General features: G+C 42.5%; 2 protein-coding genes across 2 annotated transcripts; both read left to right on the top strand.

Moving 5' to 3' along the window:
- Positions 1-1,615: 1,615 nt before the first annotated feature.
- LOC133419774 (gastrula zinc finger protein XlCGF7.1-like) lies at positions 1,616-3,154 on the top strand. Its single transcript, XM_061709190.1, has 2 exons — positions 1,616-1,702; positions 2,834-3,154. The coding sequence occupies exons 1-2, from the start codon at positions 1,616-1,618 to the stop codon at positions 3,152-3,154; spliced, it is 408 nt and encodes a 135-aa protein (XP_061565174.1).
- A 2,200-nt stretch (positions 3,155-5,354) lies between these two features.
- Positions 5,355-8,180, top strand: LOC133419284 (gastrula zinc finger protein XlCGF57.1-like). The gene has a single exon (XM_061708365.1). It carries the CDS (start codon positions 5,390-5,392, stop codon positions 7,343-7,345), a length of 1,956 nt encoding a protein of 651 aa, XP_061564349.1. The 5' UTR covers positions 5,355-5,389; the 3' UTR covers positions 7,346-8,180.
- The last annotated feature ends 19,322 nt before the right edge of the window (positions 8,181-27,502 follow it).

The raw sequence follows: 27,502 nt of genomic DNA, 5'->3' as shown, positions 1-27,502 counted from the left end.
TGGGAAATTGCATTTACCAGCACACTGAGACATTCATTCATCATGTAAACTGCATCATGCCATTTAAGATTTGACATGTTAACAGAGATTGTCGTCTTGAATAGACGTTTTGTCCAGGACTGCGTAATTAAATTTGAATAAAATCGGCATCCTGTTAACATCCTGTTTCTCTGTAAACTGCATGACATTTAGAAGAATAACAGCCAGGTTTACTCAACAAGGGTTAGAAGATTTAAGATCTTGCAAAGTTTGGGGATCTCATGTTGCGCTCCTGGCTCCTAGGTCCTAGCTCCTAGTATAAGACTGTATAATACAAGACTACAGACTTGAAATAATTTTAAACATGTTTGTTCTTTTTTTTCTTATGTCGTGGTTTGTGTAAAAGACGACTTCTGATTGCCCTTCTACTCATAACAAGCAAGACTTTTCATGCTTTTCTTCCGACTGTGAAAATGTGTGTAAAGTCTTAAAACTGCTTGTAAAATCATTTGATTTAGGGTTGGCATAAAAAAAAAAGAAAAAACGCTTGATATTGTCTGAAGTCTGTGTTTGAATTTGTGTTGAAGATATCTGACACCCTGAGAATAACGTTTTTGATGATTTATTATTATGTGTTAAGTGTAGGGCTGGCTGGGCGATATGGACCAAAAGTCATATCTCGATATTTTCTAGCTGAATGGCGATACTCGATATATATCGATATTTTTTCTGTGCCATAATTGGAGTTTCCCCCAAAGCATTATAGCATAGCATCTATGTTAGCATCTCTGTTAGCATCTCTGTTAGCTTCATTTTTTTCTGAGGCAAACCCTTAAAAAAACAGTCAGTTTTAATACAAAGCCTCGTGCCAAATGTCACACAGGTACCTTTATTAACAGAGGTCTGCACAATATCAAAATGTATAAAACAAATGAAATAAAAATAAACTGCCTGCATATATAGAATAAAAATGCTTCTTGAATAAAATAAAACAAATATCCCTTTCCTGCATAACAATTACATTAAAATACACTGTGCAATTAATACAATGTAGACAGTAACAGGCAGACGTTTCCACTGAGGTTGACAGTTGTGCAAATAACAAAACATTTGTGCAAATCTCAAATAAAACATTCAAGTCAATTTGTCACAAAATAAGCTATATCAAAATAAAAAATAAAAAATATATATATATATATATTTTTTTTAAATCGATATAAACAATATTGTCTCGTACCATATCGCGTTTGAAAATATATCGATATATATTAAAATCTCGATATATCGCCCAGCCCTAGTTAAGTGTTAGAGCTCAACCGATTTATCGGCAGTATTGGTATTAGTTATTCATTCATTTATTAGCACTGTAATGGTGTCATAAATGAAACTTATTAAAAAAAAAAAGTTAAATGATGAAATGGGTAAAAACAAAACATCCTATGACCATGTTATGAGTCTTGTTGTTGCAGAGTTTGTCCCCTAGGGGGCACTCTACCATTACACAGAACTTGAATGGGCCAAATGAACTGTCCCATGTGGCTGATCTAGCTCTGGTTTGACTGGGTGACTTCTACCTTTCTAGCTGGAAAGAAAGACTGTGGAGCAGAGATGCCTCAAGGGAGAAGCGTTCGGCTGGATGAAACCAGAGGACTCGGGCTGTCGCCTCCCAGACCTGCACCATCAACATCAGAGCAGCTGCAGACACAAGACGGGAAAGACCTCAGTAAGTGACGCATTTGTTTGTCTCTACTGAAGATTATCCAGTCACAAACAAGATGTCGCTTTTAAAGCAGGGAAAGTGGATAGCAGCCTCTCCTTAATTATTTTGCTGTCTCTACCTCCATGGAAAGTTGTAAACATCAAACACTTTGGTCTTATGCTTTAGAGAAATGCTTTTTGGGACCGTTAACCAGAGCTTTCAATAACATTTTGATGCCTGCTATTGAAGCATCAGTTTTAAGATCAGTAGGGAATTTTTCTTCACAAATGAGTCCAGTTTGACTCAGTATCCCACAATGCAGCATTTTAACAGTCAATGTGTTAAAATGCTCGCTAGACATTCAGAATCTACTGCTGCTCATACAATCATGTGAAAACAAATATATGTCCCTACACTGTTTGTCACTGATTCTGTCCATATAAGTTACCACTGAGGGATAGAAGGGATCTGGTTTGGTGGTGTCAAGATTTCAACTCTGCTTTTCGCGGATTATGAGGTCTGCAGCCAATCATGAAGCGGCGGAGATGAGAATCAGACAAGATATTCCTTCTCCAGTGTCTTTCCCCTTTGCTGCCCTCTCTGCCCTCCCCTGTCCTTGGATGACGTGTCCACATGTCCATGTGCAATTGCCTCAGCAGGACCCTCTGAGTGGTGGAATATAATAATAATAATAATAATAAAACCCACAAACCCTTTTCGTTTTCTTCTGGGGGACAGAACAGCCAAAAAGAAATAACTAACCCTAACACACACTCACACACTCACACACACACACCTTCCTCCAGAGCTCTGGGCATCCATCCACCATCTTGACACCTTGTTTTGTGAACCTCAGCCTCGTCTCCGTGTTCTGTGTGGACAGTAGAAGCTTTCTTCTCGAAACCCTTCCAAACAAACCGTACTTGTTCAGTCTTTTTCCAGTTGTGGCATCATTTTCTTTAACATGTCACATACTCTGTAGTCCCCGGTGCCAGCCATCTCCCCCTGATGAACTGATCATCGTCGGGCTCATCAGGTCAGTTGGGGAACTGTGTTCTTCTTCACTTCCAGGATTGGGTCAGACCAAGCGCCAACCATCTTAGTTCCACATCGAGTCTCATAAGGTACTAAGTTTGTGGCGGCGTTTGCGGCAAGAGATTTAAACATCAGGGATATCTGAAGAAACACATGATCGTCCACGCGGGTGAGAAGTCCTTCACGTGTGGTGTTTGCGGTACAAGTTTCAAGCGGAGGATAGATTTTAAGAGACACATGAGCGTCCATTCAGGAGAAAAGCCTTTCAGTTGCAACATTTGTGGTAAAAGCTTCAACCGGGGGGGAAACCTGAAGACGCACATGACCGTCCACACGGGAGAGAAGTCGTTCAGTTGTGATGTGTGCGGTAAAACCTTCACTCGAAAGGGAAATCTGAAGATCCACGCTCGCGTCCATATTGGAGAGAAGCCGTTCGTTTAAAGAGCGAAGCAAATGTAGATTCGCAAGCCACGGTCCAAACAACAGACGAATCAGCGAGGTCTGCGGTAAAAGAGTCCGCCGAGGCGGGAATCTGAAGACGCCTCCTGAAAGGAGCCGTTTATCTGAGAGGTCTGCAGTAAAAGCTTCCCCCTAGGGCTGGGCGATATATCGAGATTTTAATATATATCGATATATTTTCAGACGCGATATGGTACGAGACAATATCGTTTATATCGATTATTAAAAAAAATATATATATATTTATGATTTTGATATAGCTTATTTTGTGACAAATTGAATTGAATGTTTTATTTGAGATTTGCACAAATGTTTTGTTATTTGCACAACTGTCAACCTCAGTGGAAAAGTCTACCTGTTACTGTCTACATTGTATTAATTGCACAGTGTATTTTAATTTAATTGTTATGCAGGAAAGGGATATTTGTTTTATTTTATTCAAGAAGCATTTTTATTCTATATATGCAGGCAGTTTATTTTTATTTAATTTGTTTTATACATTTTGATATTGTGCAGACCTCTGTTAATAAAGGAACCTGTGTGACATTTGGCACGAGGCTTTGTATTAAAACGGACTGTTTTTTTAAGGGTTTGCCTCAGAAAAAAATGAAGCTAACAGAGATGCTAACAGAGATGCTAACAGAGATGCTATGCTATAATGCTTTGGGGGAAACCCCAATTAAGGCACAGAAAAAATATCGATATATATCGAGTATCGCGATTCAGCTAGAAAATATCGAGATATGACTTTTGGTCCATATCGCCCAGCCCTACTTCCTCCAAATAGGAACTCTCAGGAGACATATGAGCGTCCACACAGGGGACAACCCGTTTCATTATGAAGTCTATAAAAAGGTACTAAGTTTTGTTGCAGTTCCTCGACTGACCACTTGGGGCTGGCTCCAAAAGTGGGTCAATCTCTGTTCACTCTCATGTTGAAGTGTCCAACTCAAGGTCGGAAATAAACACATTTACAGCCTTGTTCAAAAAACCTTTTTGGTCTCAGTCGTTGGATTTCACACCGGCGTCAACTCACGACCACGTCGGCTTGCTGTGCATCATGGCTGTACGAGGAAGACTGGGCTTCAAAACTGGTCTTCAGACCAATGCTCGTCCATACAGTCTGTGGCTCAGACTAGGGAGCTGGATGTCACTGCTCCATCTAGTGGTACATACCTGGTAGGAATGGGTGATATTTTACCGTTCACAATATACCGTCAAAAAAAATCCCCACGGTAAGAATTTGTCATCTCGCGGTAAAAATGATAAATTCCCGTTGATGACGTTTTTGTGTAAAACTGATTTATGGTTCTGTGTTAAATCCACGCACAACGTACGTGAAGGAAGGAAGGAAGGAAGGAAGGAAGGAAGGAAGGAAGGAAGGAAGGAAGGAAGGAAGGAAGGAAGGAAGGAAGGAAGGAAGGAAGGAAGGAAGGAAGGAAGGAAGGAAGGAAGGAAGGAAGGAAGGAAGGAAGGAAGGAAGGAAGGAAGGAAGGAAGGAAGGAAGGAAGGAAGGGGGAGAAAACAAGGAAAGAAGGAAGAAAGGGAGAAAACAAGGAAAGAAGGAAGAAAGGGAGAAAAGAGGAAGGGAAGAAGGAAGGAGAGAGCAGGAGGAAAGAAGGAAGGAAGGAACGAAGGAAATGAGCCTAAAAGAAAGAAAGAAAGAAAGAAAGGAGCCTGAAAGAAAGAAAGAAAGAAAGAAAGAAAGAAAGAAAGAAAGAAAGAAAGAAAGAAAGAAAGAAAGAAAGAAAGAAAGAAAGAAAGAAAGAAAGAAAGAAAGAAAGAAAGAAAGAAAGAAAGAAAGAAAGAAAGAAAGAAAAAAGGATAAATTCCTGTTGATACGTTTTTGTGTAACAAACATGGCGGATCTGAGAGCAAGATAGATTTATAGTTAAAAAGGTGGAGTTGAATTGGTATTTTTTTATCGTAATTTTTATCGTTATCGGGATAAATGCCAGAAATTATCGTGATACATTTTTTAGTCCATACCGCCCATCCCTAATACCTGGCATTACAAAGTCCAAGCTGCCCCCAAAAAAGAGAGGGCTACCTTTGATGTGATTTGTTGTTTCTCCATATTTAGTTAAAATGTAGTTAATTGTTCAATGGTTTGGGTATTTATTCATTTGTTCATTCATTACAATCAAACTACAGTTAATGACAATGTGTCTTGCAGTGTTACCTGTGGAGGTCAAGCAGCTGTTGTACGCGGACAGTATGGATCAACAGGACCCAGAGCTCCTCCACATAAAGGAGGAAGAGGAGGAACTCTGGACCAGTCGGGAGAGAGAGCAGCTTAATGGACAGGACGACGCTGATGTCACCAGATCTTCATTCACTGTTGTTACAGCGAAGAGCGAAGATGATGAGGAGAAATCGCAGTCTTCACAGCTTCTTCAAATCAAAACTGAGGACATTACCAACAAAAAAACTCAAACCAGCAGCTCAGCTGAACACCAGAAGACAGAAACTGATGGAGAGGGCCGTGGAAGACCAGAACCAGCACACCCAAGTTCACCTGTACAAACAGATACCAACGTCAAGGATCCAGACTCTTCTGAGACTGAAGTCAGTGATGATGATTATTGGCAGAAATTATCAGACTCTGAACCCGAAGCAGAAGACCCTGACAGGACGGGAAGCAGGACACCTGATTCAGCCGTAGACACCAGTGAGAGGTGTAACGCTGCCAAAAAACCCTTCGGCTGCCTTAAATGTGGAAAACAGTTTCTATACGAGCAGTCTCTTCAGAGACACGTGAGGTATCATTCTGGGATAAGGTCCTCTAGCCGTTGGGTGAATATGAAACGCTGCAGACTGAATCAGAATGCAGGTTCACTGACCACAGCCCAAACAGGAGAGAAACAGTTCTGCTGCGATGTTTGCGGTAAAAGATTTGGAAGGAAGGGACGACTAAAGAGGCACATGAGCGTCCACGTTGACAGCAAGCTATTCAACTGTCAAAACTGTGAGAAAAGATTCACGTGTCAGTACAATTTAGATAGACACAAGAGAGTCCACACAGGAGAGAAGAGGTTCGGCTGTGACGTGTGCGGTAAAAGATTTAACCAAAAGGAATATCTGAAGAAACACATGATCGTCCACACGGGCGAGAAGTGTTTCACCTGTAGTGTTTGCAGTACAAGTTTCAAGCGGAGGATAGATTTTAAGAGACACATGAGCGTCCATTCAGGGGAAAAGCCTTTCAGCTGCAACATTTGTGGTAAAAGCTTCAACCGGGGAGGAAACCTGAAGACGCACATAACCGTCCACACGGGAGAGAAGTCGTTCAGTTGTGATGTGTGCGGTAAAACCTTCACTCGAAGGGGAAATCTGAAGAAACATGCAGGCATCCACACAGGAGAGGAACGGTTACACTGTGAAGGAAAGCAGAACGCTGACTCGCCGACCGCAGTCCAGACACCAGAGAAACAGTTCAGCTGTGATGTCTGTGGCAAAACATTTAACCAAAAGGTTTATCTCAAGAAGCACATGATCGTCCACACAGGAGAGAAGTCGCTGGTTTGTAGTGTTTGTGGTAAAGGTTTCAAGAGGAGGATAGATTTTAAAAGACACACCATCGTCCACTCAGGAGAGAAACCTTTTATTTGCGATATTTGTGGTAAAACCTTCACTAGAAAAGGAAATCTAAAGATCCACGCTCGTCTCCATACGGGAGAGAAATCGTACGTTTATAGAGCGAAGCACAACACGGATCCAGAAACCACAGTCCAAAGGGGGGAGAAAGGATTCGGCTGTGATGTTTATCAGAAAAGACTGAAGTTGTTCTTTAAAGTGCGAACATCAGCTCCCGCCAGGGAGAAGTCGTTCGGCTGTGGCGTTTGTGGCAAGAGATTTAAACATCAGGGATATCTGAAGAAACACATGATCGTCCACGCGGGTGAGAAGTCCTTCACGTGTGGTGTTTGCGGTACAAGTTTCAAGCGGAGGATAGATTTTAAGAGACACATGAGCGTCCATTCAGGAGAAAAGCCTTTCAGCTGCAACATTTGCGGTAAAAGCTTCAACCGGGGGGGAAACCTGAAGACGCACATGACCGTCCACACGGGAGAGAAGTCGTTCAGTTGTGATGCGTGCGGTAAAACCTTCACTCGAAAGGGAAATCTGAAGATCCACGCTCGCGTCCATATCGGAGAGAAGCCGTTCGTTTAAAGAGCGAAGCAAATGTAGATTTGCAAGCCACGGTCCAAACAACAGACGAATCAGCGAGGTCTGCGGTAAAAGAGTCCGCCGAGGCGGGAATCTGAAGACGCCTCCTGAAAGGAGCCGTTTATCTGAGAGGTCTGCGGTAAAAGCTTCCCCCAAATAGGAACTTTCAGGAGACATATGAGGGTCCACACAGGGGACAACCCGTTTCATTATGAAGTCTATTAAAAGACCTTCAAGTGGAACTCTGAGGAAACTCATGACACGCACATGATAATAGGAAATCATCAAACTGAGGTCTGAAGTGTGCAAGAAGATTACTAGGTTTGCCTTTTTTATCAAAGATGCTTGGTTCACATTTATATTGTAGTTTTCACTTGCTGCCTTTTTAAAATTGGACTTTAAAAAAGACTCTCTTCTGCTTGGCGTTCGATCAGTGCGGTTACATGCACATGTAAATCAAGCTATTGGCAACAATCTAGATAAGGATTAAACTGGTGTTTCCCAGAAATCCGAGTATCGAGTGCGTTCGACTCCGCGATGCTAGGTGGCGCCACACGCAGTTTTGCGTTGGCGTTCTACTGTGTTGATATTCTGGCTTTCGCAGCTCGTCACTTCCAGAATGGGGAGTCCCGGGGCAGTCAGTAGCTCGGTTCAGCGAGAGTTGCCTATACATGCCGAAATAACTCAGATTAGGACGCATTATCTGGCACTAAAAGCACGATTTTATTTATATTTTATTTATTGTATTGTGTGTTTGAAGTGGGATATGTATGTTGTCCTGTTGTTGCAAACCAAATTGCCCTTCGGGGACATTAAAGATTTTCAAATCAAATCAAATCTCAAGAGCTTCAGTTCGGTTCGTCTACAGCCTGGCTAAGGTGTATGTATGGCTTTTAAAAATGTGATATAGTTGGATTAAGGCAACAATTCGACGTTCTGTTAGTGCATGTAAACGTACTGATTGTGGACGGCAAAAAAAAGAATTTCATCGTACAGGAAAACATGTTTCCTGCTGTGCATATGGCAATAAAGTTTTAATTTGGATCTGATATCCATTTATACCAAAACTGCAGTAAAAAACTGCTCATGTGCGTTCCAAATTAAATGCAAATTAATTTCACTTTATGATGCAATGCATGAATAGTATTGATCTTGAATTTTGTCATCTGTGATAATTGTTGTGGAAAAACCTGCTAAACGTCTTTAACACATTCTTTCCAACTAGGTGAATAAGTGGACTGAAAACTGAGTATCAAAGTTACCAGGAATAAGACTGAGAGATTATCCAAATTTCAGTAGATTTAATTAAACAGTTTCATGCAAAAGGGGCAGAACACACATGGGACATCTCAATGCAGATATTGAAGCGTAGAGGATGATACATTCTAGTAGAGAAAACATTGTTGTTCCCACTGCTAATCTTGTTTTGGGCAGAGTAGTAGTCTGCACCTGTAGCCGGCCAAGGCTATATTCTGCTGCTCTCAGCAGTTTTTTTTTTCATCAAGTATGGGAAGCACTTCTTTCCCATCACTCTCATGATGACTGTGTTGTGCAACTCAGGTAGCTAAGCTGGTCAGTTATCGAAGGCTAATGATAATTCTATTAAAGAATTATTAATAATTAATAAAGTTGACTATTTATCAAATTGAATTACCAAAATGATAATAATTCTCGTAGGGGCACCACCCCGGGGCCTTAATCCAGGGAAAAATGCTAAACAGCTAAACAGCTAAACAGCAGAAAATCAGTCTCATATGATTAGGATTATCCTGCATAACAATAAATCTTACTATCACTTACAGAATAACAATTGAAGGAGTGCAATTTGAGCTCTGGCTCTGCTCAAACAATCAGTTTGTGACCAAATCTTGTATGAAATAACAACAACCACTCATTAAAAATCAATGAGAATTTATTTACATACGGGTATCAAAGAAGATGTAAATAGACCCTTTTTGTGTTTGTAAACAATGATGACGTAAAACGTATGCGCGCGCATTTTGGCAACGGAAGTACGGCGGAGATGAACAGCGTGTCAAGCTCTGCAAGGGGATTATCAACTAAAGATCACGAATCTTACCTTAACAAGTTGACTTTGACAAATGGTGTCCGACTTCCAGATCCGTGTTCTATTAATGATTGGGTTGAAGACGTTAGCAAGTGGCCAAATGGGTTGTCGTCCCGGGGTGGTCCCTCCCCTTCACCGCGGAGCCTCCAACCCGGACTGAGAGGATCATGAGCGGCTCCTGGAGGATCGGGACCGGCTCCTGGAGCTCCCGGAGGATCGGGACCGGCTCCCGGAGCTCCCGGAGGATCAGGACCGGCTCCCGGAGCTCCCGGAGGATCAGGACCGGCTCCCGGAGCTCCCGGAGGAACGGGACCGGCTCCCGGAGCTCCCGGAGGATCAGGACCGGCTCTTGGAGCTCCTGGAGGATCGGGACCGGCTCCTGGAGGTTCTGGAGCGGCTCCTGGAGGATCGGGACCGGCTCCTGGAGCTCCCGGAGGATCGGGACCGGCTCTTGGAGCTCCTGGAGGATCGGGACCGGCTCCTGGAGGTTCTGGAGCGGCTCCTGGAGGATCGGGACCGGCTCCTGGAGGTTCTGAAGCGGCTCCTGGAGGATCGGGACCGGCTCCTGGAGGTTCTGAAGCGGCTCCTGGAGGATCGGGACTGGCTCCTGGAGCTCTTGGAGGATCGGGACCGGCTCCTGGAGGATCGGGAGCGGCTCCCCGAGCTCCCGGAGCTCCCGGAGGATCCGGTGCGGCTCCGGCCGGGTGTGCGGGGTCCCCGGGAACCCCCCCGGGTCCGGGAACCCCGCTGGCTTCTCCGACCGCTTCCTCCTCAAGTTCCTGCGGGCCAGAGACGTCGATGTCCCGCTGTCCCTGAAGGTACGAGCCGCCGCAGGAGCTCTGAAATGGTCGTGATTCCTGTCTGAATCCTATACAACTTTAGTCCGCCGGTGGAATAGCGATTCGTACAACCGTATACGCAACAACCAGACATGTTGATGCTGGGAACAGTTTGTTAAATGCCTGCTAACTAGTTGTTTCAGTCAGAACTGCAGGATAACAACGCCACTTCCGTTGCCAAAATGCGCGGGCAACATTATGTGACGTAGGCTGAAAAAGGGTCTATAGATACCCAATAAATCCTGACGGCACACTACGTATTATAAAACCATTAATTAACTAGAAAAACAACAATCAATAAAAATGAAATGAAAGTTAAATGCATGGAATGAAAAAAAGAATCAAATGTAATAATAAACATGGTATCAACTAACATGTACGGTTCAACAACGTGGGCGAAAGATGGCTGCGGTATTCAAAGATGGCGGAACCCTCTTTAAGCCACGTGCAAATCTAGACCGGATGTTACTCCCGGTGTTTTAAACGTGACTACGGCAGAAAACCACGACTACCAAATAATCAAACATGATATTGATAACAATGATGATGATGTATGCAGTAATCTCAGTTCGGAACACAGATTTAGCTCTGAAAACGCTCTTAAGTTACTGATAACCAGGGATCACGACTTCACACAGTTCTGAACCGCTCTTAGTCCTACTGATCACTGCTCACAGGCTCACGTCTCCTCTGGGATCCGGATCGGGTGCCTGCGGGTTTTGTCGACTGGGGCCGTCCCTTCCCCTGAAACAGATTAGACAGCGGCGGGGCCGCCTCGTGCCGGGCCGTGCTTCCGGACCAAACGGAGGCTCACACGCATTCCTAGGCGCGGCGGGGGACCGGTCTCTCCTGCCGTGCTTCCCTGCTCGCCGGTCGCCGACGCACGGCCGTCCAGGCCCCGGTAAAGCTCACAACCGGGCGAGACGCCGGCCGTCCGTCCCGATCCCTGCGCGGTCAGCAGACAGGGGGCTCGGAGCGGGGAGGGGGGCTTCAGTCGGAGCGTTCAGTTGCAGCTGTGTCCCAATCTGATTGCCGGGAGCGCGTGGGCGTCGGGAGCTCGGATCTGTAAAACTTAAAGAGGACAGAGTTTTAGTGAGAGGTCGGAGCCTCCCGGAGACCGCGGTTCCGTGGACCGCAGGTCCAACGGAGCGGCCCGATCCGATGCGGGCCTTACACCTCCCCCCAGCCGGGGGGAGAAAAGGAGATGGGACCTTTGGCCCGGAGCCAGAAGGTCCAGCTGCTCAGGATGAGAGGTTGATCGGAAGAGAGAGAAAGGGAGCAGCTGCAGAGTTTTGATCCTATGCGCGCTGCGGTGACATCATCGGTGCCTCGTTTGTGATTGGATGCGCGGCGCTTGTAGGCGCCGCCCCCCCACGCAAGGCATGCTGGGGGTTGTAGTTCATGGCAAGGTGGCCATTTTAGGAGGCACATTAAAGCGGGTTTCAGGCTGGGGGGGGTTGCTGGTATTTATTGTTTTATTGTTTATTCGGATCCCCATTAGCTCTTGCCTTGGCAAGAGCTAGTCTTCCTGGGGTCCAGCAAGGACAAACATTCCAAAACATATTACTCTACAATCGTCCTTTAACCAAAAAACAATAATTAGAAATTAAGAAGCTAAAATAAAAATAAAATAATATAAAATAAACAGCAGTAGAACTCAATACAATTACTTTGTAAAACTAAACCAAAATCACAACATCACATCACAACACTTTGCCTCTGAACAGTTTTGTTCAGCATGTTTTAGTACAGTAGTTCAGTTGCATTAGACTCAAAACCTTGCAAAATAGTACACTACATCAGATGTTCCTTTAGCTTTCTTTTAAAGGTGATTTTTGTTTGTATACTAGTTATGCTGTTAGGCAATGCGTTCCATCCCATTATCGCTCTATAACTAATAGAATTAAAAAAAATATTTGTTCTTGGTTTGAAGGTAACAAGAATACCTCCACTGGCTTGTCTAGTCCTATGGCTATGCACATCTCTTACATATCCTACCTGGTCAAAGAAATACTGGGGTTTTTTGTCAATTAAAACATTTCTGAAAAAAGAGAGAATACGAGAGTGTAATCTATTCTCAACAGTAAGCCATGATAAATTGCTGTGCATATCGTCAACATGTGTCCGATTAGAGCACTGGAGAGCTAACCTGGCAGCTTTGTTCTGTGCTGTTTGCAATTTCTGTATGTCCTTCTTGGTAGCTGATGACCAAATGACTGGGCAGTACTCAAGGTGTGCTAAGACTAGAGTTTGGGTTACTAACTTCAGAGTATTTAATGTTATATATTTGGAACATTTCCTAGTTATTGCAATGCTCCTCCCCATTCTAGTCACTATAGCATCAATTTGCTTCGTCCAATTTAGTTTAGGTTCTAGTATAACTCTAGTTTGACCTCTTTTACCTGTTCCACTGGCATCCCGGCCAGTGATAGGTTTAATTGAGGATCACCATCCAACATATGTCTAGATCCAAACACCATGCATTTAGTTTTTCCAATGTTCAGTACTAATTTGTTCATAGCTACCCAATCAGCTACTTCTTTAATTTCAGCATTTAAAATATAATTTAACTCGGCTACTGTAGATGCCGTGCTGTACATTGTCGAGTCATCTGCATACATAACTACACTAGATCTATTTAGCATATATGGTAAATCATTAGTGAATATTGAGAAAAGGAGGGGACCCAAGGAGCTTCCTTGAGGAACCCCACACTTCAGCTCCTTACTATCAGACAAGCTTCCATTGAAAGGCACCCTCTGTTTTCTCTTTGACAGGTAACTCTCCATCCAGGACAGAGCAACTGCATCAAAACCATAGCATTTAAGTTTTTCCAACAGCAAACCATGGTCGATAACATCAAAAGCGGCGCTGTAATCTAACAATATTGCTCCTATAAGCCTTCTATCATCCATACTCTTTAGCCAATCATCAGTCATTTGTGCAAGTGCCGTACTTGTGGAGTGCCCTTGCCTATATGCATGTTGACAGCTAGTTATCAGGCCATTGATAGATATTCTTGGATCTGGGCGTATACAACTTTTTCAAAAATTTTACTCAGCACTGGAAGAAGACTTATGGGTCGACTATTTGGACCATTAAAGGTGGTTCTTTTGTTCTTGGGCAACGGAATAATCTTAGCTTCCTTCCAAATCTCTGGGCACACACCATACAACAGGCATTTATTAAGACTTGGTGGATTAGAGCAGCGTTTTACCTCCCTCACAAAAGTATCAGAGCATTGCACCTGAGCCTGAAAATCAAACTGTCAACATGAAAAAAAATGTATTCTTTAATAACCTTTATTTTGTTGCCTTTTCTTTGACACAATCAGTTTTCATGTGGACTTGAATGAAAAATGAAAGTAGCAAGACATTAATCAGTACAGCACAGACCTCCATCAGCGATCAAAATATGGGTTGAATTCCAGAGGCCACATCCAGGAAGGCCTCTGGGCCACCAAAGCAACCCATACGTTATGGCCTGCAACAAGAAATTGATATATGAAAAGGTGATTCATAAAAATAGACATGCTGATCTAGTTACACACAAATGTCTGTAAGTGACAAACTGCCATTCAATCGAGAGCACAGCTTGGACACTGCTTAAATTCACTTCATTGCTGTATAAATGTAAGTGTAGCATAAGAGTCGCTGTGGGTTTTTACAAAAAAAGTGGGGGAAAAAAGGATGCTTGTGAATTTTATTACCAGGATATTTTTTTATACAAAACATCCCAAATTGTTGGGATTATTTTATGTATACTAAAGTGTCTGATCTATTACTACATGTGAGTACTGCGTACGGACAACGGCTTAAAGTGCAAGTTTGTTTTGTAAAATTGTTTTTATATACTGTAACTAACTTTTATTCAGTATTTTACTTAAGTTTTGCTGTATTTTGAATGTTTGTAATGAAATGCTGTGAACTGGGGGGGGGGGGTGAATAAACAGGAATATCCCTCTCTATTGTGGCGGAGCTGGCGCCGAGCCTGAAGCTGCTGTCACGCAACCACTGACATTGCTGAATAATCTCTCGAATATAACCCAGCTGGAGCTTGAAAACAACATTTTAAAAAGATATTTAAAAAAATAAAATAAAAACATACAACAAATACCAGTTTGGGGTCGAGAAACAGCCGAAACCGGCGACGGTGGGAACATTTTTCGCGGCAGATGAAGCCTGATTTATGGTTCCGCGTTAAATCGACGGCGGTGCGCGTCGCCGCGTACCCTACGCCGTAGGCTATTAGGTGTCAGGTTACGTGCATCTAAAACCAGAGGAGAACTTTACTGTGTGTGCACAGCCAACAGCTGATTGACTGCAGTGGGCGCCGTTCGACAAGTCACCGTGGCGCTACAGACACCCCAGTGTTCATATTTTTTGTCGGATTTGCGCTGATCTCATAAAAAAATATCAAAAAAAAATCCCAAGGACGGAAATCCGTACCCAGTACGGAGAACTTTAATCCCTGAGGACTCGGGCATCACCTGTAGTACTCTACCAAGGATTGCTCGCGAATGAAGTATTTTCGAAAGGAAAACGTTGGCGGGTTCACGGTTTCGGCGGCGGTGGCAAACGGGCGTGGGGTGATTGTAGGTAGCGGCAGCTTGACGAAATTGGGAAAATGCATGAGAGATGGACGCTTGTGCCGGGGAGGGAGGATGACACCTGAAAAACAGGAGTGACACATATTATCATTGTTATTATTGGTATTATTGTTAGTAGTTTTACTGCAAACAAGCGGCTCCATTTAATCAGAAGTGTTAGCTGTAATGCAGTGGCTGCCTACCTGCTGGCTTGCGATTCCTGGTCATGGTGTACGTCTCTCCTAGACGAAAGATCGGTTTGTCACTATAAAAATAGAAAAACATAATAATTAGCAGTCTCTTGCAGTAAAAAAAAACATACATGAATAATACATACCAGTGACGCAAAGGTAAAACCACTGTGGTTTTGTTGCCACCACGTCTGACAGACTTGTTCTTCTCGCGTTCTTCTCTTTGTACAGAGCAGAAATAATTGAGCACTTCCATTACACGGAAGGTGGAGGGTGCCTGATCTGATCCCCCAAGGTACGAATACCGGTTGTGTGTCTATGCATGGAAATGTAGGAGGAAATCAGTTAATCTGTCTGTCTACAACACCAAAAGTTCTCATGTACTGTTATTTAGAGGACTTCAGGTGATCGGAGGCAACAGAGTTGAGTAACTGAGGGGGAGCTTATCAGTTTTCAAACATCTGTTCTCTTGTTTTGTCCCACTCAAAAACATTCATAGATGGTGTTAGTGAACAGTAAATATCTTTCACCCGATTCAATAGAAAAACACAAATATAACAGATATTAACTTTGAATTTGAAGGTCCACAAGTCCAACCAACAAAGTGCTCTGCAATGGAGGCTGTCCCAGGTCATAGACCGGTCCTGCAGCTCTGAATCCCAGCTCTTCAGCTCGGGCCCGAGCCACTGCTCAGCCTCATCCAGGCCTAATAATTTCAGCAGGTCCAGCACTGTTTTCCTATCAAGAAAAAAAAAAAACAAGCACATTACAAAATACACACATTTGTCAATTCAAAACTTAACACCAAAGATGAAACATTCCGATGCTCACCAAAGATCCAGTTCTTTGTAGGCTACAAGTGTGAGAAGTTTTATCACAAAATCGTAAGTGGGTTCAGATTTCAGACGCACCAGCAGATTCAACATCTTACTAAGGACGACGCGTTCCACTCTTGACTGAAACACATGGAAAATGAATCAACTCCACGTTCTACTGCTGAAACTGCACATTAAAAACCAGGCTCTTACAGTACCATATCTGGTCTTGCAAACTTGTGCAAAGAGTCGAGGAGGGTTTTGTAAAACTTGTCTGTGTCTTGCAAAAGTCCCTGGTGGTGTAGGGCCAGCATTGCAATAACTATCTGGATTTTGAATATTTCGTTGCAAGTTTGTAGATAGTCAAGGAGATGCAGTATGAAATCGTCTGGAGTCAAGTTGCTTGGGATACTCTGCACACACATAAACAGTAGACCGTAGTATCTAAATTTGATCCATGTTCATAGTGAAGCATGTTGCTGTCTTTATGTTGTACCTTTCCATCTGGGTACAAGGCAGTAAACCATTCCATCTCCGCAAACTGTGTAAGGAAAGTTGGCACTTCAGGGGAGGGTTCCCGCAGAGGAGGAGGAGGTTTTGAAGTGCTGAGACGTGGACGAGGTTTGGCTTTTTTCTGTTTCGGCTTAAGGATTTCTTGAGGCTACAGGAAAAAGTAACAGTAACAACAGTTGGTGCTCCAGTGTCATGTGTTACGGTATGTATAAAATCCAGACACGCACTTACCGCTTACACCGTGTCCACACTGCATGCGACGCGAGCGAGCGTCAGCGTCAAAAACAGTTCCATTGCTTTATTTTTTATTTTTTGTCTACACTGGTTGCGAGCGACGCAGTACGATGCGGCGCGCCGTTTTGAGCTGGACTTTTGTCGCACGCCCTGCTTCTATTTTCTTCCTGTCGCTCGCTTTGAAAGCCGGTTGAAAGTTGGAAAAAAAAGTTGAAAGCGCTGTAGGAAACAGTCATTTCAATACAAGAACCTCAATAAAGTGGCAGCTGCTGGAGGGAGATCGCCAAGGAGCTGGAAGGTTCTGATAAAATAATAAGATATAATAAGAATCTTATCTTAATCTTATTAGGGCTTAATTTGTGCCGGATCCAACAAGATCTGGTACCTATCTGGTAGACACGAGATCATTTCTCGTGTCTTCTGCTTTTCCCCACATCCCAGTAATGACATGCTGACATGTTTGCTGCTTTAACACCACGAACACGCCGCTCACTCCAGCTGTTCGCTGTTTCATTGCGTCACCACACGCCGTTATTTTGTTCGTTTTTTTCCCCACTTTGGTCGGACGTTAGACCTGCTTCTATTTTCTTCCTGCCGCCTGCGTTAAAAGCCGGTTGAAAGCGCTGTAGGAAACGGTCATGGATGAGGAACAGCTGATCCAGTTAGTTGAAATGAGAAGTTATCTCTATGATTCCTCCTCATTTCACTACAAAAACCTCAATAAAGTGGCAGCTGGATGGAGGGAGATCGCCAGAGAGCTGGCAAAGGGAGCGCACGGGCGGTTGGTGGGGAGAATAAAAGGCGAGTCTCGGGCGGGTGAATAAAGGCTGATTTATGGTTTCGCGTAAAATCGACGGCGTAGCCTTCGGCGTAGGGTACGCGGCGACGCGCACCGTTCGGTGAGTGCGCCGCGTAAACTACGCTGTAAGGTCTGCGTTGGTGTAACGCGGAACCATAAATCAGCCTTCTAAAAGGCGAGTTTCAGCTGTCAATCAAAAGAACGTGGTAGAACGTGGAGCCGATAACGCGTTCAGTGTGGACAGAGCGCGTCCGATGCCACGCAGTGCGACGCGACAGTCGGACGCTCGCATGCAGTTAGGACAGGCTGTTACTCACCTGGGCAGCCTTCGCTACCGGGACAGGTTTCCTGGGGATGACTTTTTCAACAGGCTGTGCTATAACTTTCTTTTTAGTCACTGGAGCCTCTTGTTTCTGCAACTGCAAAATTAAACTATTACTTTGCTTCATGATGATAGACAATGTCATCTCACATTTAAACTTCACTCTAGTAAAACTGTGAAGGTCGTTTAAAATTTCAAATGCCATTAGCCACTCATTTCTTGTCTGTAAACATTCACAGTACGCATAAGAAAACTTGCTTATCATGCGAATGGGTTTATACCTTCTTTTTTTCAACCTCTACAGGAATTTCATGTTGACGCTGTGGTTGAATTTTCTCTTTCACTTTTTCTTTCCTGGGAGTAAGGGGGGGTAAGGCCCCCATGCATTTTGTTTTGGCAGGAAATGAAAATTTCCGTAGATCTAAGGTGTCTTCCAAATTACCCTGTAAAATAGAGTATTAGATAATTGATCCTTTATACATCTTCATATTTTCATTATGAATGGAAATGTTCTCATCATTTTGCATGAAGATTTTTTTAAATATGACCTCTGGTATATTCTGTTAAAGGAAAGCTGAAGAGTATCGTGTTCAAAGGAGTAATAACAAACAAGTAAATATATATGAACCGTATTAATTTGTGGGATGTCATATATTGTATTCATGTAGCGACTGAAGGCCTCTTTTTTAGTTTGCTCTGTCCTGGGAGGTTTCCCGCTTGTGGATTTTACAGTGCCTTTCACGAGTGCATCCAGGTCCATGTTCATGGCTCTTAAGCTCTCCTGAAACAAGACAGATGAAACCGATATGAGCCTATCATTGTTGTAAATTTGTGTGCCATTAGTGTACGTTGTAAAATTCCATCATCGTACAATCCTGCGGCGACAGCTGCAGGTCATGCCATTTGTCCACTAACTGGTTGCTGTTGATTATCTCCAGCATTTCTTGTGTGCTGGAATAAAGAATATTTCTCATGGGTTATAAGGAACCTTGGAATTATTTTTTCATATGTGAAGTTTAATGAATCATACCTAATCGAGTTGAATGTTTCTTTACTTTCAGGAATAGGCACATCAGGATAAAACTCAGCATGATAAGTAGAATGAAGCTGTAAAAAATTAAAATAAATAAATGTCATACTCTAGACCAGTGATTCTTAACCATAGGGCCGCGGCCCACACTTGGGCCGCGAGCGCCAAAAAAAATTCAGTTTTGTACGTGTGGGCCGCGAGGGCCGCGGGACTGCATAGCAACTCCCAACCAAATGAGGAGAAAAAGACACTCAGCTAGCTGTACGTGTAATAGTAAGAGAAATGGTGTGTATTTACAGAGAAAATCCTTCATTTTGCACAGAGTAGGTTTAGATCCGCCAGGATTAGGGATCGATTAATTGGGTCTGCGCCCAGAGCGAGCGAGCGAGCGAGCGCGGCGTGATCATTTATCCCGGCGCGTCCCCGCGGCCGGGCAGGTCGGCTGAGGCTGCCGCTCGGGCGGTGGGCTCCGTCGTTACTGCTGAAGGATGGTAGATGTAGATGCGTGGGCTGTCGTGTCTGCTGGACTGGACTGTTCGGGCTTTCGAAAAAGCATCGGAAAGTAACTGCTGCAGCGCGACCAGAGAGCTGCGGTGCGGGCTGTGCCCGTCGCAGCTGATCAGGCTCGGATGAACCCGACACACTGAGTCCTGACAACTTATTAATGTAAATAACTTAAAGTAAAATCAAACTAAGTTTTGTCCTCGCTGTATTTTTAAATATGCAACCCGGAATGGACAAATTCATCCTGTTCAGTCTTCCCACTGGGACAAAACCAGTGTCTCATACGTTCAGAGACCGTGGCGTTCAAAGTGCGAAAGTGAAAGGCCACTGAAACAAAACACAAAGTTTTTCATCAAACATATCCACTCAAGTCTGAACTGAAGTCACAGAAAAATAAACTGACCATCTTAAAACATCCTGCCCATGTCTGGGTCCAGATACAGCTGTGAAGCAGCTTTCTCCACAGTGAACATAATTAAAACTAAATATCATTTCAGGCTCATCAATGAGCACCTCCACATGCATATGAGAACCTGACACCATCCAGCCCAGATTTAAAGTCCTGACAGAAGAAATTAGAGCTCAGTTCTCTCACTGAACGACAGAAAGTGGGGTCATAAGATTATAAGAGGGGAAGAAAGAAAAACTGCAAAACTGTTAAATTGTTAAGATGTGTTTATATTCATTTAGTGTAAAAATGTGTTGAGACAATTAACAAAGAAAAGGGGAAATTCAAACTGCTGGTAGAGAAATAAAATAAGATAGCATTTGAAAAGTAAAATAAAATCTACTTTATTTTTAAGAGAAAAAAATATGTTTAATTCAAGTTAAACATATTAATTGGCAAATATTTACTTTTTTTAATATAACAGTCAGATGCAGATGTTGATACAACTATGAGGCTACTTGAATATATATACATATATATATATATATATATATATATATATATATATATATATATATATAGTACATTTTCTCTAAATGGACCTCTTAAAGTTTTAGTTGAATACCCCTGCTATAGAGTGTTTATATTTAATGGGCCCAGAGGCCACTCTGCACTGAAAAAATTGGGCCCCAAGGTCAGAAAGGTTAAGAACCCCTGCTCTAGACTACAGTTTCAGCTCTGGAGATGAAAAAATGTCCAAACTATAACACAGACTCAGGCGATTAACATACCTTTTTTTTGTAGTCATGTGGTAGAAAGTCCCATAACTTTATCCTACAAAGGTCCCCGCCGATGCCCAGGAACAGTTCTCCTCCAAACCCACTGTATGTTAAACACTGGGGCACAGTTTGAAGGTGCAGGATCCTAGAAGTATCATCAAGTAAGCCTGCAGTGAGCCTAAAATATTCTGAAGCTAAGCAGGTAGATCAGAGGCAAGTAATGATCATCTCACCCCATGAGCTGATTCTCCTCATTCCAGATACGCACTGTCTTGTCTAGACTACTGGAAATGAAGATCTTTAGTTCAGGAATCACACAAAGTCCTGCAATAACGGAAAAAACTAAATTCGTAAGACAACACAAATCCTTGCCTATAAAATAGTAGGAATACATAAGTCTCTGTGACCTGTAAATTGGTCTGAGTGTCCTTCCCTGGGCTGGTCAGCTACATGGTCCTGGTTAAGCAGATTGAAGCATTTTAGGCGGTAGGAGTTGCTGTCGGGCTCTTGAAACGTCAAGGCAAGCTGATGTCCCAGGACTGCCAGGTAGACTTGAGGCGTGTCAATTTGGAGGATCATTTTTTGGACGAGAAACCTTTCGATATCAGGGTATATTGTCCAAATGACCACTGTCATGTCCTCACCTTTAGGATTTTGAAATAGTCGTAAATCATCACTGACAAGCACACTAAAATCAATAAAGTTAGATTTGGATTTACCTGTGGAGAGAAGGTATTTGTGCTCAGGGTACACTTGCACTGTTGTGACTTTTTGGTCATCGTGTGCTGGCGTCCTGTATAAAACCTTCCCATTATTCATTCCCAGCACACTCACACAACCTCCACTTTGGCCAATGATAATAAAAAACCTAAAAAAAATAAACAAGAAAGAAATGTAAGGAAAGAAATTTCCTCTAGCAGCAAAGAATATTCACTTTGAAATAAAAATGCTCACATATTGTTGGGATCATCAAGCCCTCTCTCCTTGCTAAGATTGCAACCTTTCACGGCCTGTAAATCTCTCCACTCATCTAAAGCTCTTTGTGTTTCTGCAACACAGCTGTACAGCACCAGACAGCAAGCCTGATTCTGGGTTTGGTTTTCTGTCATATGGTTCGTGTTCTGCCAGGGCTCCTGGCCTATGTCTCTCCATTCTTGAATCAAAGTGATTGGACTCGTGAGGGTGCTGGCTTTGATCACCGTACCTTCCTCGGTCAAGGCCAGAAGCATCTCTTTTTCCAAGCAGTAGTCAGCACACACAATCTTGTCCTTTGATTTGAAGGATGTCAACACTGTTCCTGTTTGTGCAGCCACAAGAGTGATATGTTTATCACCAGTGATGCAGAGGACTCGTGTAGGGTACGGGGCAGGCAAGTGTGAGACTAGGATTTGTCTCACCGGGGCACTTTCGCCCCCCCTGAATTGACAGTGGAAGGTGTACAAACTACTGATGGTCCACAAGTCCACTCCCTGGTGTGAAAAGGAGAAAAGGGCATCTCCTTTTTTTGAACCTCCTATGCACAATGGAGGGTTTAGATGCTCTGTGTTGACACAGTGAACTGCCTCACGGTCCTCAAGATTCCAGCAGCGAATTGTACAATCAGCTGAGCAGGATATCATCATGTTAAATTTAGAGCACAAGAAAAGGGAATTCACCATATCTAAATTAAAAGGAACAAAGGAAAAGCACACAGAGTTAAGTGTAATGAAGAGAGAGACACTGGATATTCTGTTGTTCTGTAATAACATCACCTGTATGTCCTAAGAAAGCCCCACGTGGCTCCCAGTCTGGACCCCATACTGTCATGGGCCGCTCTTTTGAAGCAATGATCAGACAGTCCAGTTCAGAGCAGTAAGCCATCGCAGTGATCCCACTGCAGGAGATAGATGGTTAAAAATAGTGCTTAACAGTCACCCTCGACCATTCATTGACCAGTTTCTTTGATACACATCAACAATTGTCTTCAGTCTAGTACAGCAGTTCAGTCATGTAGTTTAGTTTAATGAAACCTTTCCACTACTACCCTGGACTGGAACTGTGCTTTCAAGGGGCAGAAACCATAACCTGGGCAATGATCTCAATTATCTTAATTTTTTAACAATGTTAAAACCATTACAAATATGTGTTATGTTGCCCTAGTGCAGGGGTCGGCAACCCGCGGCTCTAGAGCCGCATGCGGCTCTTTAGCGCCTCCCTAGTGGCTCCTGGAGCATTTTCAAAAATGTTTGACCTTTTTTGTCCTTTTTTTTCTTTTTTTCCTTCATTTTTTTCCCTTTTTCCTTTCTTTTTTAATCTCAACATTTCAATTTTTTTCACAACATTTTGACTTTTTTTCTCAACATTTCGACTTTTTTCTCGACATTCCGACTTTTTTTCCTCAACATTTCGACTTTTTTCTCAACATTTCGACTTTTTTCAGGAAATTTTGAATTTTTTCTTGACATTTTGACTTTTTTCTCAACATTTCGACTTTTTCCAGGAAAATTTTGAATTTTTTCTTGACATTTTGACTTTTTTCTCAACATTGACATTTCGACTTTTTTTCTCATCATTTCAACTTTTTTCTCGACATTTCTACTTTTTTCTCGACATTTCTACTTTTATCTCATCATTTCGACTTTTTTCTCGACATTTCAAATTTTTCTCGAGATTGTACTTCAACATTAATCTCGACATTTTGACTTTTTTCTCGTCATTTTGACTTTTTTCTCGAAATTTTGACTTGTGCATAATGGAAAATAAAAATCTTCCCCCAGTTATAACTAATATAGAAACATGCAGCATGTGTTTCCTTCATTCTAAGTTATACAAGACTTTTCATTTTTTGCGGCTCCAGACATATTTGTTTTTTGTGTTTTTGGTCCAATATGGCTCTTTCAACATTTTGGGTTGCCGACCCCTGCCCTAGTGTATTTGATAAAGAGACTACTGACTGAATTGCTCATATACACACCTAGTGCAAATATCCTTTTTATGCTCAAGAACTTTCCCATCGTCAAGGTCGACCACTGTCAGGACGTGGCCACACGCTACGAAGGCTCTGTGGGGCCGGCCAGGTCGTGGAGGAGCCAGTGCCATGTGAGTGAAAGCACTGCCCCAAAGCAGCCCTTCCTGTATCCTAATCTTGCACCTCATGAGCCTCACTGACCACACACAAACATTCTCAAATCCTGCAGTCACCAGCTCTGAGGAGTGCTCTGCAGCCTCACACACACATATGTCCAGTGCATTATCTGCGACATCCAGTGGGTGTAAGTTGCTGTCCAGAAGGTTGAAGACAGGGCCGGGGCCCCAGCCGACCAGACAACCAGGGATCGCTGTAGCAGTCAAGCCCAGGAAAGGAAAGAGCCCTAAGAGGGTCTCCTTATCGCCATGGGCTTTGTAAAGGGAAACAGTGTTGTTTAAGTGAAGGCCAATGAAAGCTGCAGCTGCCTCATAATACAACATGAACTTCACAGGGCTGTCACAGGAGAAACTCTGTACATGACAGAGACTTTGAGAGAATGAGGGATGTCTCCTCTCAGAGGACATAACCTGCAGACACAAATAGAGAAAATACATATAGGCCTGTGTGTAAAAGACCTGTAATAGTAATCCAACATCTAATCAGGTCTACCTTTCCTATGGGTTGCTTCACATCCTGTCTGAATATATCAGGCTTTTCATTCGCTCTCTCTGATGTTCCAGTGCCTTGTGATAGAAGACTCAGGGAAGGACAAGAAAAGAGCAATGCAGGTCTTGTGCCATCTTTTTCTGGAACTGCCATCTTTAATGGTTTCTACACGGCGCTCAGAACAACAATCGTCTCTTTTTTTTTGGAGGAAACCAGGTCTAATCTTATAGAGAAACACAACATTAAAAGTGTATGTAAATGAAAATGTCTTTTTTCTTTTTTTCTTAAAACATGCCACAACAGATTCTGCTGCTTGTTGTCCAACCATTCATTTATACTCCTTTAAAGGTGTCCTTTAATATAACTGCGATCAAATAGTTTGAGTGACTTTTAAAGGGAACCCTGCGTATTAAGACATGTAGGTCTTAAAAGATAAATGTTGGTATCAATTATAACAATGTGATATAAAAAACCTTTTTGATGTTTGATATAATTTAACTCGTAGGTCGCCATTGTTGTTTACACCGCAATGTATTCTGGGTAGTGACGTCACACGGTTGCACCTGCTGGCCCCTGTACACTATTTTGACTGTTCCACCAGGTAATCCAGAGGATAAATATGTCATCTGTTCAGCCATTTCAATTTGAACCCGAGCACAAGGTCAATGAGGAAGACAACACTGAAAACATATCTCAAAACGAGCCAAATGAAGACCAAAAAAGACGGGATGAGGCGAGAGTGGGACAAAATCCCAGCAACTGCGTCTCAATGCAAACAGAGGAGGAGAGCGTTTGCTGTCAAGAGCTCGTGTTTTTGTCAGCAGCTGTTTACTTTAAGCTATTATGTGATAAAACGTATTCCAATATCAATAATTTTGGAGATTATTAGCATCCACCGCTGTCCTATGCTTTATAAATCATTAGGACAGGTGGCGCCGCCAGGATTCAATTTCGTAATAGGCACAGAAACAGTCCGTCCACTGCTCTATTTCAGAGTCTCACTCGGCCTGAATATTACACTATCCATTAGGGAGAGGATAGGTTGGTTGGCTATTCAGTGTTCAATAAGTATTTCAAAGATCTTTTTTCCTCAAACAAAATTTGCAGTGACAAATTGGATAAAGTGTGCACGGCGCACTACACATGGTGACATTATTATGCGCACCTCCACACAGATGCAAACATGGTGTCAGCGCATCAGAAACACAGATGAAAACACAACTAAACATTAAAGGTGATGGCGCACCCAGAAACGAATGAAAACACGTCTAAACAGGTGGCGGCGCAACAGAAACCCAGATGAAAATGCAGCTAAAAACATTAAGGTGACGGCGCCCCTACAAAAAAGTTAAAAAAAAATAAATAATGCATTATATACAGTTTAATGCACTGGTAATATGCGCACGACTTGACCTTTTTTTTTTTTTTTTTTTTTTTTTTTTACTTTTTTGTAGGTGCGCCGTCTGGATTATCTCGTTGAACAGTCAAAACAGTGTACGGGGGCCAGCAGGTGCAACCGTGTGACGTCACTACCCAGAATGCATTGCGGTGTAAACAACAATAGCGACCTACGAGTTAAATTATATTTTCAAATTTTATAAAAACGAAGACATCAAAAAGGTTTTTTATATCACATTGTTATAATTGATACCAACATTTATCTTTTAAGACCTACATGTTTTAATACGCAGGGTTCCCTTTAAGAATATGCTTCATGTCAGATGGGAATGACCATATCTCATAAGAGACTTAAGAGACATATATATATATATATATATATATATATATATATATATATATATATATATATATATATATATATATATATATATATATATATAATAAATATTCTGCTTATGCATTTTATTAAACTTCCTTATTGCTTGAATATCAAATAAAATAATTTTAAAAGATAAAATAATAATTAAAAATAACAAGTACTATAAAGTAAGTAAAAATATCTGTCAACTTTGAGCTATTTCCTACGTTAAAATGCATGATTATTTTTGAATTCTGTGACGTTTCAAATGTGTACGTTTGGTCTGAAAGCCGTGTAAACTGTGCCTTACCTGTGGGCTTTCGGGTGGGAAATACTTCTGGATGCAGTAATGTGTTTCCAGATAATGTAATATATAGCCTACATAATTACAGATAATTCGGCTAAAAGCATGAAACAAGCACAAAGTGATAACAGTTTACTAACTGCGCCTGAGAGTTCCGCGTTGCTGCTCCGGGTTGCGGGCATGGATCTATAATATAAACGGTTGCGAGGCAACCCGCTGCATAAATCGACGGCGTGGCCTACGGCGTAGGTTACGCGTACCCTCCGCCGTGAGTCCTGCGTCGGTGTTACGCTGAACCATAAATCACCCTTTGGTTACCTCCATGACTGCAGGTTGCGGATCTTTTCTCTCCTGAAGACTTGAGTAGTTGACTTGTGAGCCTGTAAAATTAATCTCACCTCTGTCAAGACAGGAACACTCACAAGTGTATATTAACACAATAGCGGACAAGTAAAGAGTAGAATAAATAAAAATACAATGCATGTACTATACCGAGGGAAATAGCCTTGATTATTTTAAAAACTTACAATAACAGTGCATGGAAAGGAGGATCATAGTCAGACCATGCCTTTCATAAGGTTAAAGTACATATATTGATATAGTTTTAAACACAAAACACCTCACTGTGCATGAATGAGCACAGTAGTTTTTGAAAACAAAAGTTTGAATCGAACCGTGTATGGTGAACCAATACACATGAAAGTTAGTATAAGTCAATACAGATTTATTTTGCATTGATCATTTAGCCTATCAATTAATTAGGTTCATGTTCGTGACAAATGTAGCCCTGACCCCTGTTCACCCAATCTGTTTGGTCTTATTAATGTCCCGTCCCCAGCAAAAAGTACATGCAGGTTATGCTGTTATATTGTCCCTACCAATGTTGAGACCAAACCTACGCCCTTGGCACAAACTCCTGGCTATCTTGGACAACGCCAGCCAACCTCTGCACACTGTCATCAGCAGCCGGAGAGGCCGGTTTACTGAGAGGCTGCTCCTCCCCAAGTGCAGCAGGACCAACAGACTGAGGAACTCCTTCGTCCCCCGTGCCATCAAACTGTTCAACTCCTCACTGGGGGGGAGGAGGGCCAAGAAGGACTGAAGAACAGAGGGACTGTGGGGGGTCAGTCAGTCAGTGTACAATAACTGTGCAATAACCAGGACAGTGCAATAACTTTGTGCAATATTATACAACACTTTTTCTATCCATATAATTATTTTTATGGCACTGCACTTTTTATTTTTACCTTTTATTTCTATTTTTATCTTTATTTGTAATTTTTTTTAAATCTTTTTATCTTTATATGGGTGTTTGGCTTTTGGGGTATTTGATTTGTAAATTATAGTGCTGTGTGTGTGAGATGGAGATGTCCATTTCCCCGAAGGAACCTCCCAAAGGGATGACTAAAGTCTC

The sequence above is a fragment of the Cololabis saira genome, chromosome 19, assembly GCF_033807715.1.
Source record: "Cololabis saira isolate AMF1-May2022 chromosome 19, fColSai1.1, whole genome shotgun sequence".
NCBI classification, from domain to species: Eukaryota; Metazoa; Chordata; class Actinopteri; order Beloniformes; family Belonidae; genus Cololabis; species Cololabis saira.
This window is presented reverse-complemented; position numbering and strand designations above follow the sequence as displayed.